The 14985-nt window shown below is 42.4% G+C and overlaps 1 protein-coding gene across 5 annotated transcripts in view; it reads right to left on the reverse strand.

Moving 5' to 3' along the window:
• The window catches only part of FN1 (fibronectin 1), a 70074-nt gene that overhangs the window by 31295 nt on the left and 23794 nt on the right, over nt 1-14985 (reverse strand). For all 5 annotated transcript variants that reach the window (XM_063933161.1, XM_063933164.1, XM_063933163.1 and 2 more), the window contains exons 12-22: nt 13864-14004; nt 12459-12580; nt 11753-11927; nt 9379-9552; nt 8298-8426; nt 7999-8088; nt 7693-7887; nt 6715-6987; nt 6207-6473; nt 4648-4742; nt 3490-3658 (exon numbers count right to left, since the gene is read on the reverse strand). In XM_063933161.1, the coding sequence (XP_063789231.1) occupies nt 3490-3658; nt 4648-4742; nt 6207-6473; nt 6715-6987; nt 7693-7887; nt 7999-8088; nt 8298-8426; nt 9379-9552; nt 11753-11927; nt 12459-12580; nt 13864-14004 (1830 nt within the window). The remainder of the gene's footprint in view (nt 1-3489; nt 3659-4647; nt 4743-6206; nt 6474-6714; nt 6988-7692; nt 7888-7998; nt 8089-8297; nt 8427-9378; nt 9553-11752; nt 11928-12458; nt 12581-13863; nt 14005-14985) is intronic.

Consider the following 14985-nt stretch of genomic DNA (forward strand, 5'->3'; position numbering starts at 1 on the left):
CTGCCAGACATCACATTTTTCTGCTTAGCGCCCAGTGAATTTTTTAAAATTTATTAATTTTTTTTTTTTTAGACATGGGGATACAGAAAGGTGCCAAACAAAATCCAATAAACCAGTCCTAAACATAGACCTGGGACTGTCTAGTCAAAAGCCAAACCAACCTGCTTTTAAGAATATGGACCAATACCCTAAACCTCTACAAATGCATACATGGTGGCCCAAATTTAGTTACCGATAAGCTTTAGGAGCTGGTGTGATTTGCAGATTTAGCCGCTAGCTTTAAAAGCCTGGTACCTAAAACTAAACTTGCAGGATATAACACTTGTGCCACTGACTCCAGAATGAAAATAAAATCCACGGACATGCAGGCAATTCTGACCACCATACCATTCTAATCCATAGACGCACAGATTTACAAAAAATAAATAAATAAAAAATAAAAAAACACAAAACACATTTTTTGTAACCTAAAAAGGGCAGATACCCCATCTGCCCTTTTAGGTTACAAAAATGTGTTTTGTGTTTTTTTTTTTTTTTTTTACTTACTACTAAAATTTAGTCATTTCATAAGGCGCTTCAGAATTTAATTTAGTTCTTTTTATGTATATGAAAGAATAAATAAATAACTTTTTGGGAGTCCGAAATCAAAGTATTTTTAATCCCGGCAGGGAGTAAGAGGTTTTTTTTTTTTTTTAGGTTTTTTTTTATTTATTTTAATTGTAAATATGAGCTCAGACTTTATAAATTTGTGGAGTTTAATTATTATTATTTTTTTTATGTGATTTGTTTAAGCTTATGTGCTTTAGGTGAATTAATAAATAAAATTATTAACGCCAGATATGGTGATACATACTGCGCTCTTTATAAGGCCATTTTTAAACCTTTTCTATTGTGTATCTGAGTAATGTAGAGATGCTCATCGTAAGCGCTGCAGTTCTATATAAATAAGTAGATGACTGGGAACTTTGCTTATGTTTATTAGAAATGCAGTTTGTTCCCGAATAGCTATATTTTATTTCTGTTTCATAAGGGATTTTGGAGAACGCAGAATTCAACATGGAAGTTTTTTCTTCAACCTTAATACCCAATAACCACAAAACTAGTGTAACCCCCCTTCTAGGATATGGCGCTTGTATAAGGGATGGGTACTTATTATATGGGCCTCCACCCAGACCTTGTGTTGTATATAATGAGTATCTAGGAGTGTCTGGGTAAGCTTCCTATACCATGCATTAACAGTAGTATAGTTATGCGGTCGCCTCTATACTCCTATACCTGTTCAGGTTATCCTGATCTGCTCCCTCACCAGTCCGGTAGATGTAGATGGCAAGTATAACTTGTTTATTATATCACTGAATAGGTATGTAGTACAGGAACTACTTTTAACAATTACCTTTACAGATAAAGTCTTGCAGATTTCACAGTACACCTTTATAAAATAGGGCCTATATATTACTTAGGCATGCAATACAAAAAACAAACAAAACATTTCAAAAACAAACCTTTTACAAGTTAAAGTCGCCCAGGTACTCGTGTCTTTGTAGTGCACTGTTGGGACCCTTTAACACCAATAGTTAATAACCTGATAGTAGGGACTGAGTCACTTCCCTCTAGGTCGTAGTCCTAGCGTCCAGTATGCCCTATGCTGTAAAATGTCTTCTTTAGCCCCTCTCTAACCGGCTCTAATGCTGTAGTCTTCTGCCGATTGCCCTTCATCTATACAAACTTTTATTTGCATCACTTGGCAGTAATAGATGAATTACATTTCCTGTGTTGCAGACACATTAATCCACTGACTTCCTAAATTACCCTTACAGTGGGTAGACAGTGGCCGATATATCGGCCGTTCTCTGGAACGGCCGATATATTGCGGGTTCGTCGGCCGATATGTCTGAACTCAGTCATTCACAGACATATCGCGTCGGCCCCGCAGCACAGCCGACGGCCAATATATCTACTGATATAAATATTGGCGCGTCGCTGTGTGTGTACGGGCAGTCGGCCGACCGCCCATACACCTGCTGCGGCAGCCGGCGGTGATTGACAGCTGAACTGGGCACGCCCGCCCAGTTCATGACGTCAGTCCCCGACTGATCGGCCAGTGTATATACTTAACACACTGCCCGATCCGTCCATAGATATATCCGCCGATCAATTGATCGGCAGATATATCCATCAGTGTGTACCCAGCTTTAAGGTGTTGTAGATCTTAATTCTCTTGTAATAGACTTATACAGTTTCTATTAATTAGCTGTTGCTGCTGCCCATGGGTGATGTTTCTCAGAGCTCCTATCCTGTTTAGGCAATTGATACAGTATCTATGTCCAGCAGTCCGACTAAGGGGCAGATGTATTAAGCCTGGAAAAGTGATAAAGCAGTGATAAGTGCAAGAGGATAACGCACCAGCCAATCAGCTCCTGTCAATTTACATATTGGAGCCGACTGGCTGGTGCGTTATCACCTTGCACTTATTTTCCAAGCTTAATACATCTGCCCCTAAATTACTGCTTAGTTGTAGCATACAGGGAGATTGCGGTCACGAGCCTAAACCTCGAGAAAAAAAACTATTAAAGGCCATAGTAATATAGAGCATAAAAGCCAATCCTATCTTGAATGAGATTATACTATATCAAGCATATAACAGAGTGGGTTACCTGCTTAGCATCAGTCCCTGCTACGGTATATTTCCATATTAGTCAGAGGAAGTTCTTGGTTAGAGAAATTTACCATTTAAATGGTAACAGTTCTGTACCATTTACATGCAGGGAGCCTACGTAAGCTCATCCACTCATCCTCTACTCCTGCCAGGTTATTCCCGCCTCCGGTACCCCTCTGAGCTTTCTAGTCTGCTTGACTCAACCTCACACTGGCAGCATAATATTAATGGGCAACTAGAGCTGCCTACAGTCACTAGGAATCCCACCTGGGTCTCTTACACTGCACAGCGCTGGGAGTATAGTCTGTTGATTATACTAGCTTCGCAGTGTATGGGTTAGAAATAGCACTTACTCCCTCTCCATCGCTGCATCATTATAACACACTCCCGACTCCTCCTCCGCTATCTAGTTCATTACGACGTCCCTTTCTCTTTCCAGTGACGCGGCCTCCTGCATCCAGAGACCCAGCTCTGCTTTCCCGGAGACTCCAACGGCCGTCACAGCAGCCCCTGGACCTTGCCACTAACAGCGCTCCCTCTGCCGCTTACTAATCCGTGGGAAGCCTTTTCTTACACTGGTAAGGCTGCGCTTCAGCAACTTTCACCGTTTTACCCGCAGCGGTCGTCCGTAATCGGCCCTACGTCAGAGAGGCAGCGGAGAACGCCCTCGGTCCTTGCACTCCCCAGCCCTCCAACTGTCACTGGGGCCCTCTCTCCCTCCCCAGTGAGGGTGCTCGTGGCTCTCTCCTCCTTTCCCCAGCCATTTACACAGGAGCATGGGGGTACCCTGGGGTAGATGCCATACGCAAAAAACAAAAACAAAACCCACTTACATGTTGTTACAGTCTTTGTTATGGGAGATTCGCTTTCTTCGCCATCCTTAAGTACAGAGATGCTGTAAATATATTGTACACCTGGTGTAAGGCCAGAGATCACAATGCTACCAGATTCGGAGATTACTTCCCTGGGTGCTTCCCCGCCTTGACTTGGACGCACATCCAACTGGCAAAGGAAAGGGGGGAAAAAAATAAATATATATAATAATAATAATAATAATAATAATAATAATAATAATAATAATAATAATAATTTACAAATGAACAAACCCCTTTAAAAGTGTAAAACACTTTAACCACCAGACAAATGTGAAGGTGTAACGCCGTACTCACCATCCTCCTAGACCAGAGAGCGTGAAGAAAAGAAGCACTGTGTAATTATTGCAGGGATCTTACATTATTCCCAAAATACCTTTATAAATGTTTCACTATGAATTGTATATAAACTATGGGGGTCATTCCGTGTTGATCGCTAGCTGCCGTTGTTTGCAGCGCGGCGATCAGTCTAAAAATCAGCATTTCTGCACATGCAATGCGCACGCGCAACGTACGGGTACAAAGTCCTTGTGTGGTTTTGCTCAGGTTCTAGCGAAGCTTTCAGTCGCACGGCACAACGCAGGAAGATTGACAGGAAGGGTGCGTTTCTGGGTGTCAACTGACCGTTTTCTGGGAGTGTTTGGAAAAACGCAGGCGTGCCAGGGAAAACGCAGGTGAACGCTGGGCGGGTGTGTGACGTCAAAAGCCAACCCTTTTGGCTTTAGACGTCACACACCCGCTAGAATCAACGCACACGAAGAGTAAGTACATGGCTGGTCTTGTTTTGCACAAAACGATTTTGCAGGCGCACTGCTGCACATGCGTTCACACGTCTGCAAAGCGAAAATACACTCCCCGGTGTGTGGTGACAATGCGTTTGCACGGTTGCTAAAAACTGCTAGCGAGCGAACAGCTCGGAATGAGGGCCTATATGCATTGATCATATGTCACGAGGATGGATTTATACACCTCACCATCATACAAGGAAGATTGCAGTAGACAAGTGAATCCTCAGAAGCCCACCTGCCCTGGGCCTCACATGGCTGCCTTATGAACTTAGACTGGCCCCAAATGCTACACACAGATCCTAATCTATTTTAAGAAACATTTAGTCTTTACCTTGAATCCAATCCTGGGCACAGGAGTCCATGTTATGACTATGGTGCTTTCTGTAACATCTGTGCTATAGGGAGGTATTGATCCAACAGGTTCCACTAAAATAAAATAAAGGGGGATACAGTAAGAAAGTACAAGTATTCATTATATAAAGGACACAAGTGTTTCTGCAATACAAGGTATTTCCCACTGCAAGATGGCCAGAACATAACATCTGTCTAAGCAGGAAACCACGGTGCAACCTTTGAGAATTCTAGGAGACCACCGATGCAGCCTGACCTCAGAAACTTGTTCCAGGGTCTGTGCTCGCAACCTCACAGGAACCGAGTTCAAAACGACGGCAGTTTGCCGAACACACATCCTTGCAGACTGCTTGAAGTGGTTACACAGCGGCGGCCAAGATCACATGAATATACTGCTATGGTTTGCACTTCCAACAGACCTTGCAAATATGTAACCTGTGCAGCTATTTCAAGTAGTCCGGTGGCGTTTAAATAAATACTCCATCCTCCCAACTACTAATTAACACATTGAAGATGAAAAAATAAAATAAGGGAGATGTTTGTTTCTTGTTAGAAGACCAAAAAGGACTTGTGAACACGTAGCTGGACAGTGATACATTCCTAGAATGCAGACTGCTTTAACCTATTCGCTGACCATCTACCATAGCAGTGGGATAAGAGGAGAGTAGGGAATTCATAAATGGGCACAGGATAGGATTTGTGGTAGGTTTATCGGATTAAAGGAATATTAGAGAAAAATAAATCTCAAACATTCCATCAAAGCTTGGAGAGATAAAGTGGAGATAAAGTACTAACCAATCTTCCATCATTTTACAAATGGTTTGATAAATGACAGTTGCTAAATAAGGGATAACTACGCCTGCTCTAAAATGTATTAGAAGGTTGTCCATAAAGAAATCAGATTTCACCTGTGTAAAAAAAATAAATAAAGTGTGATGGGGCACTTACTATAGGAAAACAAATCTGCACTTTTGTCGCTTGTTCCGACACATGACACCATCTGAGGCTGCCACTATGTGTCACTAGTCCCGCTGCCACTTCCTGAAACTCTATGCGCATGTGCAATCAGTCCAGAATAAGATCTTGTGGTTCCACCAGATCTCACGCATGTGTAGCACAACTGCTGGAAGATCATCTGTATCACACCAGCAGTAGGCTGAAGGGATACAGGCAGGGCAGAGAACGCTGGAGAGGCGGTTTATCGTACCGCCTCTCCCGTGACTCTTTAATACTCAGAGTGCCAAGGCATCCTGCTTTGCTGTGCTAAGTGCCATGATGACACATCTCCCCCAAATGACAACACATGTATTTCTCTGGTAGGATAGAGGGAGATCAAGGAACATATTTATCAACGCTTTAAATTTTTAAAAAAAAATAAACAACCAACAAGCTGAGGTGTAACCCGTAACAACCAATCAGATTTAAGCTATCATTTTATAGAAAATTGGATACAAATAAATACTGTAGCTAGAATCTGACTGATAGCTATTGTCCTCTTAAGAGGGAGATTTATCAAACCTTCTGGAGATCTTAACTTACAGGTTGAAAACACTTCTGTAGTTGGTTTACTCTGCTGGCTTCCTTTCAGGGCAATCAGAGAAACTGTGTATTCTGTCCCAGGAAGAAGGTTCTGAAGTTTGTAGCTTCTGACTGTGGAATCCACGTGAAACTGGCTGGGCTGCCCGCCACGGGTCTGACCCACCGAAAGAAGGTAACGGCCAATCTTTGATTGGGGTGGTGTCCAGACAATAAGCACTGACGATTCAGTCAAATCCTTAAACTTCATGTTAGTTGGAGAGTCCAATTCTGGGTAGAAAGAAGGTTACATGCTTAATATGTAATATTTTTCTCAAATGCTTTACACTGTACTGGGCAGATTAACTGGTATATATTGTGCAATGCCTTAAGTCCATCCTGTGTTATGTAAGAATGGTTATTAGTGCAAATATATGCAAACAATATATCTGTACGCTTGGCAACTTTAAAAAATAAATAAATAATGGGCTTGCAATTTAGCAATAATCTAATACATGAAAGCTGAACTTACTTGTTGGGAACTCTCCTACCAGAGGCTGGCTCTCTTGTCCACGGCTGACAGCATAGACTTCAAATCTGTAGATGGTGCCAGGGTGCAGATTAATGACCTCTGCAAAGGTGCTTCTGCTGACTGGCAGATTCTGAGTGTCACGGCCTGAGGGCGAGACTGGCGTCACCACAACACGGTATCCGGAGACCTCACTTGGAGGAGCATTCCATGAGATGGTGATTTTTATGTCAGATGCCTCGATCAATTGCAGTTCAGTGGGAGGTGGAATAATCACTGTGCAAAACATAAGAGACAAAACCATATTATGGATATCAGTGTGTGCAGTACAGCGGAACAGTAGTGCAAACTTAATATACCTACAGAAGACAAACTAACCTTATGGGAGTAGACAAGATAGACAAAACTTCACTAATTACTCAGCAGAACATTTACTTAGCAATAAGACAGGCCCCTGTAGTCAGCCTCAAGTTCTTTGCCAGGGACAATAACTTCACGCAAGAGTTATAAACACATAGTCAAGACACAGAAGCGCTCATCTCTTTCCACCTCGCCATGGACTAATAAAAAGGCTAAGCATTCATCTTACAAGGATTTTCCCTTCATTACTACAGAAACTCGTATATAAAAGTGCAAGAAGTTCTGCAACTTTTCAGCCACCACAAACACAGGAAACAGAGGAGAGTTGGGGCAAGCAGCCAAATACAATAACGCTGAATAGAGGTCCTACGGAGCGGTCCCTCAAATCCTTCTCCTGTTTTGGAAAGGAATAGGATAGAGAAGTATTTAAGAAAGTTACACCACACACACACACACACATATTGCAGAAACCTTTATATGTAATGAGCCAGAAAAAAAAACAACAACCAGATCTTGGAGGGCAAACACCACTGGGTGGAATGTTCTACCTATGATGGATTCTAGCTTTAGGCGCTTGCAGAATTTAGCATTATAGGTGTAATAACCTCCCTGGTCTTTTACCCATTTGTGGAGTCCCAGTGGTTTCCTTCTGGATGATGATAGGCGTACTCTCTTGGCTGTCTTCTACGGCGTAGATGGTTATGTTATATTCCACACCTGGGTAAAGGTCTGTGAGGGTCACTGAAGTGGCAGTATGAGGGAGAATAAGTTCCGTGCTGGTTCCTTCTACTGTAGGAGTATAGACAACTCTGTAGCCTGTGGAAGATTAAAGAAACATGATCAAAACTATTCAGAAATTCCTTTAAGACCAAGGACAAAAGAGAGAGGTGCAAAAACATTCTAACAGTAGGCTTTCAAGATCCTCACCTGTGATGGGAGCTTGAGGTTTGGTCCAGGAAATCAAAAGAGAGGTGTCATCAACATTTTCTATGTTATATTCTGGAGGGGTATCTGGTGCTAGAGGACAAAAAAATAAATACAAATTAAACTGCAAATCAGACATTATATTAACCCACCACCAGCCCCCCAATCCCAACTGTTCCTTTTAAGGTTGCAGCATCTGACTATCTGTTTACCACCACACACAGCTCCTCAATCACCGAGCTACCCGAATAAATACACACATCGCATTGGCACAAATTGTCAACCTGACTGGTCACACTTACCGGTTGTCTGAGACGTGGACAAGATCAGGCTCTGCTCTCCTTCCTGAGTGATCTCATAAACATTGATGTTGTATTTACGGCCTGGCAGAAGGTCTGGGATACTAACCGACGAAACACTATTGGGAAGATCTGAACAAAAAAAAAAAAAATTAATGCACAATCCGAGATCTTAGACTGAAGGACTGATGTTCCCTTAGGAATCTTTACATCCTAACATTACAATGGCTTTCACCCCAATTGTGCCCTCAAGTCAAGACCAGGTGAGCAAGATCATGACTGAGGTCCTACAGCTCAGGGACGTGCGGTGAGCTAAATGGCTCAATAGCCACCGGCTAACCCCAGAACCAGATTTGCATGCAATATATGAGCCAAAGGGTACATCTGGGCATTATACACAGGTGCAGCAGTATAAACTTCTGGAAATTTGGTGAGTTTTGATTAGAGATGTGTGGAAAGGATACACAGGTGAGGCACTGCCTCACCTGCCATAGACTTTTTACTCCAGAGTTTGGGCTATAAAAATTGTTAGAATAATGCAAAGAAGATATTTCAAACAAATTAGTATTTTTCATATACTTTATTCAGTCAAAACTCTGGTTTAAACGTAAGTATGACAGGAAAGGCTCTGCCTCACCCCACGTCACTGCTACAGCTAGGCAAGCCTTTCTGGCACTTGAAGTCTATCAATTCTAGGGGGGGTGGGGAGGATCAGAGGCATCAAACCTTTTAGAAGACTAGTGGAGATGTTGCACATTGCAACCAGATGATTCTAGCTATCATTGATCAAGAAATTTATGAAAGCATAGCTGGAAGCGGATTGGTTGATATGGGCAACTTCTCCACCTATCTTTAGAAGGTTCTCTCACACGAAGAATTGAAGCAAAGCACTGTCATTGTAAGGAGCTTAAGACACCATATAAAAAGGTCCTTCAGGGATGCAGATGGAAGGAAATGTATTCGTACAACATTAAATCCCCTCCCACGTGCAGTTTCTACAACTATGAGGTCCGTTATACCAGCCAGGAACATGTCACACCACTAGTCTGGCTGTAATGCTTGGACATCAATTGCCAGCACTCACCCAAGTAGCGCTTCTCATCTCCTTCCTCGCTGAGCTCATATTCCACACGGAATCCAGAAACAATGTCAGATGCGGAAACCCAGGACACTACAAAGCTGCTGGAGGTGATCTCAGTCACAGACTCAGACGTGGCCACCAGCGGTGGAAGACGGGTCTCTCCAGTCTCCGTGTGGGCTGTAAAAAAAAAAAATATATATAAAAAGGGAGCAGGAGTTCATTAATGCACATAAACATAAATGTAGGTTACTGCAATTTGTTCTAGACAAGTTTAGTATGCAATCACTTTTCCGTCCCAATATTTGTGGGTTAGGGAGAGCTGAAAATTAAATAGAGAGGATAGAGCACTCAAGGGGATATGTATCAAAGCGTGGATGCAGCAGTCAAACTTCCAAAAAATAAGTTTTCTGAATTTGGCAGCTTCTCATACACACCACGCTCCAGAAGATACATTCTGGAGCTTTGATGTGGTTACCCTATAGAAGACAGGGGGCTTCTATTCACATTTCCCCCTGAAAGGGATCCAATCGGATAGAAAACCAAGGCTATGGTAAAAGTCCCCACTTGTTCTATTAAGAATGTTTGATACAATTCCCCCTTGGACCTTACAATCTAGAAAGATAGAATGGGGAAAACCAATAAAAACCCCAAGTTGATGGAACACATCACATGTGATAAAACATCCATTTGAAAAGTCTGTATACACTGTTCAGCTGCCTTGGTTAATAAAGGTGGTTGTATTTATAATCAATTTCAGTGGTTCTCAACCTCACCCTCATGATGTCCCAGCAGGTCATGTTTTGTGGATTTCTGTCTGTGGATACAGGTGGGATAATTACTGACCCAGCAAGCTAGAATACCTCACTTGTGCATGATTTCAGACATCCAGAAAACATGACCTGTCATTGGTACTGGAGAATCCCCCTGATCCACTTGGTTATAATTTGGTGCTTCGGCTATGCACTGACATTATGCATAGTAAGAAAATAACTTCAACAGCACTGCTGAAGGAGTTAATGTAAATATTTATCTCCCTATCATAGTTTCTCTCCAATCATACACAGGGGTGTGTGGGGGGGGGGGGGGGGGGGGGTCGTGGTTTGAGCAAAAGCCAGCTTAGCTCCTTATCTGCAAAGCAAACATTTAGACAGACCCTATCTGTGACAGGCTTACCAAAGTGAATTCCTTCCCTGAAAGCTATAAATTATTCAACTCTTTGATGGTTGCTCTATGCAACTGCATGTCACATCAGTCTTTGATCCAAGTACCTTCAACCCAAGCAACTGCTTAATGACCTACAGAGTTGTACACCAGTGCTCTTTCATAACATGGGGAGCATATAAATGGAGAAGTGTGCCCCAGTGTTATGGACTTTACCACATTCACACAATGTAGCTCCACAACAAATGTCAAGCCACACTAGAAGACAGATAGAAGCAGCTGGCAAGTGTTCACTTTGCGTCCTATTGCAACTGCAAATCAGCAGATTGGCCAACTGAACATAAATTGTTTTTTTTTCCGGCTCTGATCAAGCGACTGGCTCAATCTGTGTTGCCACTAGATCAGGTGTTTCCAACAATGTTCTGCAAGGCATGCTGACAGAGCAGCTTTAAGAATACTCTTAATGGTGTAATGGTTAGCATTACTGCCTCACAGCACTGAGGTCATGGGTTAGATCCCACCATGGTCCTAACTGTGTGGAGTTTGTATATTCCCCCCATGCTTGCGTGGGTTTCCTCAGGTGCCCCAGTTTCCTCTTACGAACCAAAAACACACCGGTAGGTTAATTGGCTCCCAACAAAATGAGTGAGTGAGTGAGTGAGTGTATGCACACACGTGGTAGAGAATATAAGCTCTACCAGGGCAGGGACTGATGTGAATGGGCAAATATTCCTATGTGGTGTGTGTTCTATAAATAACTGGTAATAAATACTTGAGCACATGTGACCTAATTAGTACTTCAGTTATGTTCAAGCATGGATATCACCAAGACCTGGACCAAGGTTGGGAAACCCTGCACTCTCCTCCCCTCCCCTTAAATCAGTGAAATTGTTATATCAGGTATGCCCACATATGATAGGAAGACTGCCACTATTGACCCATGTCCGATTATGTACTGACTGCTCTATACCAAACCCCCCCACCACCACGCCATCTGGAAGAGTTACTACTGCTCAGTCCAGGTGTCTACCAGCCACCCGTCAGTGCCTACATGTAGTAGGTAGGTAGATACAGCAATTTGGGTGCACAGGTCAGCAGTCTTGTGAATGGCCACTTTAGACCATGCAGAAGATTTGCTAGGTCCTGGAGGCAACATCCATACCGGGGGTATCCAATTGGCCAATAAAAACAGAAAGAATGGAGGAGGAGAACTCACTTCCCAAGGTGGTGGAGGTAGTGGTGAAATCAAATCGGGTGACCTCCTTCTGACCATAAAGCAGAATGCTGATGAGCTGTCCCTCATAAACCACTCCAGGCTTCAAACCGGAGATTGTATAGGAATTAAGGTGCCCTGGAACGGTTGCTTGTTTCCAACTGACTTGCTTATTTTTCTGAGAAAAAAAAAAAAAATAGTGACAAAATATATGCAATCCATATATTACACACACAAGGACACAAACTACAGCAGACATCCAATGTTTGACCTTGTGTTGCCTCTACAACAACCCCAAAAAGTATTCGATTGGGGTGATCTCAGGCCATGTTACCTTAATTACGTTCCTATGATTTACCAAATATGCATAAATATTTTTCTTTCACCGTAGACACTACAAAATTACGCCTTTTATAAAGAAAGGTCTTTACATAGCGTCAGGAGAAGTACGTGGCATGCCACACACGATAATGCCTGTTCTAAACTCATTTATATGCTCCTAATGACCTGCAAGCATTGACATCTGTCCATCAAGTCATGCTACATAAAAAGTGATCTTATACATTTGACTATTGGTCTATAAAAGAACTTCAAAATAGATTGGGTTCATCTTTCCAAAACACATCTAAACACATTATAGTTATGGAAACACCATAGTTCTTTCTTTGTATCAACAATTCTGAAGAACAAGCATGGAGGCGAGACTTACGGGCTTCCAGCGCAGAATGTACTGCTTGACGTGGGATTGCTGAGGTGCAGTCCATTGAATAGGGTGAGCGTTTGCATTGTTGGAACTCTCTGTGATGATCACCTGCACAGGTCCGGTTCCAGCTGTTTGAGAGAATAAATCCCCCATGAGTCCTTAAGCATATATTATGTTGGAAGCTCAACTAGAAATCAAGCAATGTCAGAGAAAACATTAAAGAACATTTATATGCCAATTGTCCCTTGGTAACAAGAAAATTGTAGACACTAAGCTGAAAGCTTTGTTGGGACAATAGTGGTTGGTAGACACTAGCTATGAGAATATGGATTCCAACTTCTTTAAGAAAGCGGTGACTCCATAGTTACTGGATAAGTTATGGCTGTAGTATCAGCATTTGCTTTGAACCCAAGTGCAAAGAACAGACTTCTGTCCATTATGAAACAGGCACTTGCACCTCTGAAGGATCTAACATGCCATAAGAGCATGTAACGAAGGACACGTTAACTGAAGGTTTCTTTAAGAGTCAATGGGATGTGCAAATGACCAAGCTGTGAGACTTGAGATAGACCAGCTTGTCTGGATTACATTACATTCATATATAACATTCTGTGTTAAGGTTCTTAAAAACACCCCTCATTCACATAGTTTAAGAACGTCATTTAGACAGACCAGGAGAAGAGTCAGGTTTATGGCTTGAGTCATGGGTTTAGATTTACAAGAGACACGTGTTTCATACATCGATTGCTGGACTATTATAGGGCAACACCTGGAGACTATAGCTACAGACACACAATACTGTCTGGTGTTCTATCATGCTGCTTTCACACAAGCGACTGGGAAATTTGCCACGTCTAGCAAGTCGGCAAATTCCTATGTCTCAGCTACATGACCCTGGTCGGGAACAAGGTTCTGGACCTGGGATTTAGGTTAGTGTTAGGCTGCAGGTAGTTAGGGATTGGAGTAGCATCCTTACCCAATAGGTGTTGGGATCCCGAGCATCGCTATGTCACCATCTGTATTCTGGCTGCCAGCATCCAAGCTGTGGGATCCTGGTACCATTCCTTACTTTGATTAGACTACAAAAATCCCTTCTCCATATTTACTCAAGGAGACTCAACAGCTGCCATATTAGCTCATGAAATATATTACGCGATACTTTTGGGCTCTGATGAAAACATTAATGGATGACTAATTGTGTCAGTTTATACAAAGCAAAGAGAACAAGGTGGGCAGCTATGTGCAAATTTGGTTTACAAGTTCCTGGAAGCACTGATTGCAAAGCAGGACAATAACCTGAACTTTGTCCGTTAGTTACAGCATCAGACGTGCAAGTTAACTACTGTACAGTGCCAGTTCTGAGAAAATGTGAAGTTGTAAAAATATGCTTATCCCCTTAGAGATTAATTACCTGGGGAGGATTGAGGCTGGCAGTGCCATTCACCAATTCCTTTGCCGTAGCAATAACACTGGTAGCTTACACCGTTAACATTCTTCTCCCAAGAATCACCAATCTGGTAGAACTTTCGAGATTCGTTCTCTTGGCACTGATCTGAAACATCACAAACACCAGGGTTAGACTTTCCTTATACCATTATCTGCATTTCTGTAGCAGAGCTGGATGTACACAGTGCGGGTTCAACACTACAGCAAGATTGTGTTGTGTGCAGCCAGTTGCTGGACATTACTTGGACCTGACAAAGAACATGGCAAATGACCTTCATGAAGAATGCACAACGAACACTGGGACAGTCCTTAACTTAACATGGGAGTGCAGTCTTCTTATAGCCAAGTGTTATGGGCCCTACACACTTGCCGATGTTTCCAATTTGGACGATGGTTGATTTCAACAATTAACAACCATAGTCCAAATTGTCTTACTATGCAGAATGAGAGGGAAAACCAAACGATGAACAACCACTGGGATGCACATTGTTGGTGCATACACATTGAGCGATATGAAATTGTTCATTACTGAACGAGATCGTTCATATCACCCACACATATCGGCAAGAGTGTAGGACCCATTAGAGATACTTAAAGGATAATTTATACCCATATTGCAGTTTGTTATATCGGTTCACAACATGTTTGCTCATATGGCTAACTACTGGTGTATCAATCGTAAAATAGATGGTCTATTAGTTGGAACCATGGCTTTGTGCATCGCCTTTTAGCTATGCTAACCATGGAGCAATTCTAATCCTATACCTTGCGTTGGATGCTTCCACTGTTGACTTGCGAGCTGTAAGTGAGCCAAAGCTTTCTAGGACCTCAGAAGGTTCTTCTGTATAAATTCACATCTACTGGAGCGGTCGTATTATTCTGTTCATTGTGTTAGGCAGATTGTGGCTGCACTTCCGCAGGCTGTGAGCAGAATCAACCTCTGTCCGTTAATGTGCAGAAGCGGTCAGAACAGGTTCCAGAAGCTAATGGAATCTATCCTTAGCGTGGCTTTTATTTGAGAAGTACTTAATGAAAGATGCAGAGTGCAAGAGTGCGAGGTAAATTTACTAAGGTAGGAGGTTTTTTT

Source organism: Pseudophryne corroboree, chromosome 7 (assembly GCF_028390025.1).
Source record: "Pseudophryne corroboree isolate aPseCor3 chromosome 7, aPseCor3.hap2, whole genome shotgun sequence".
Taxonomy (NCBI): domain Eukaryota; kingdom Metazoa; phylum Chordata; class Amphibia; order Anura; family Myobatrachidae; genus Pseudophryne; species Pseudophryne corroboree.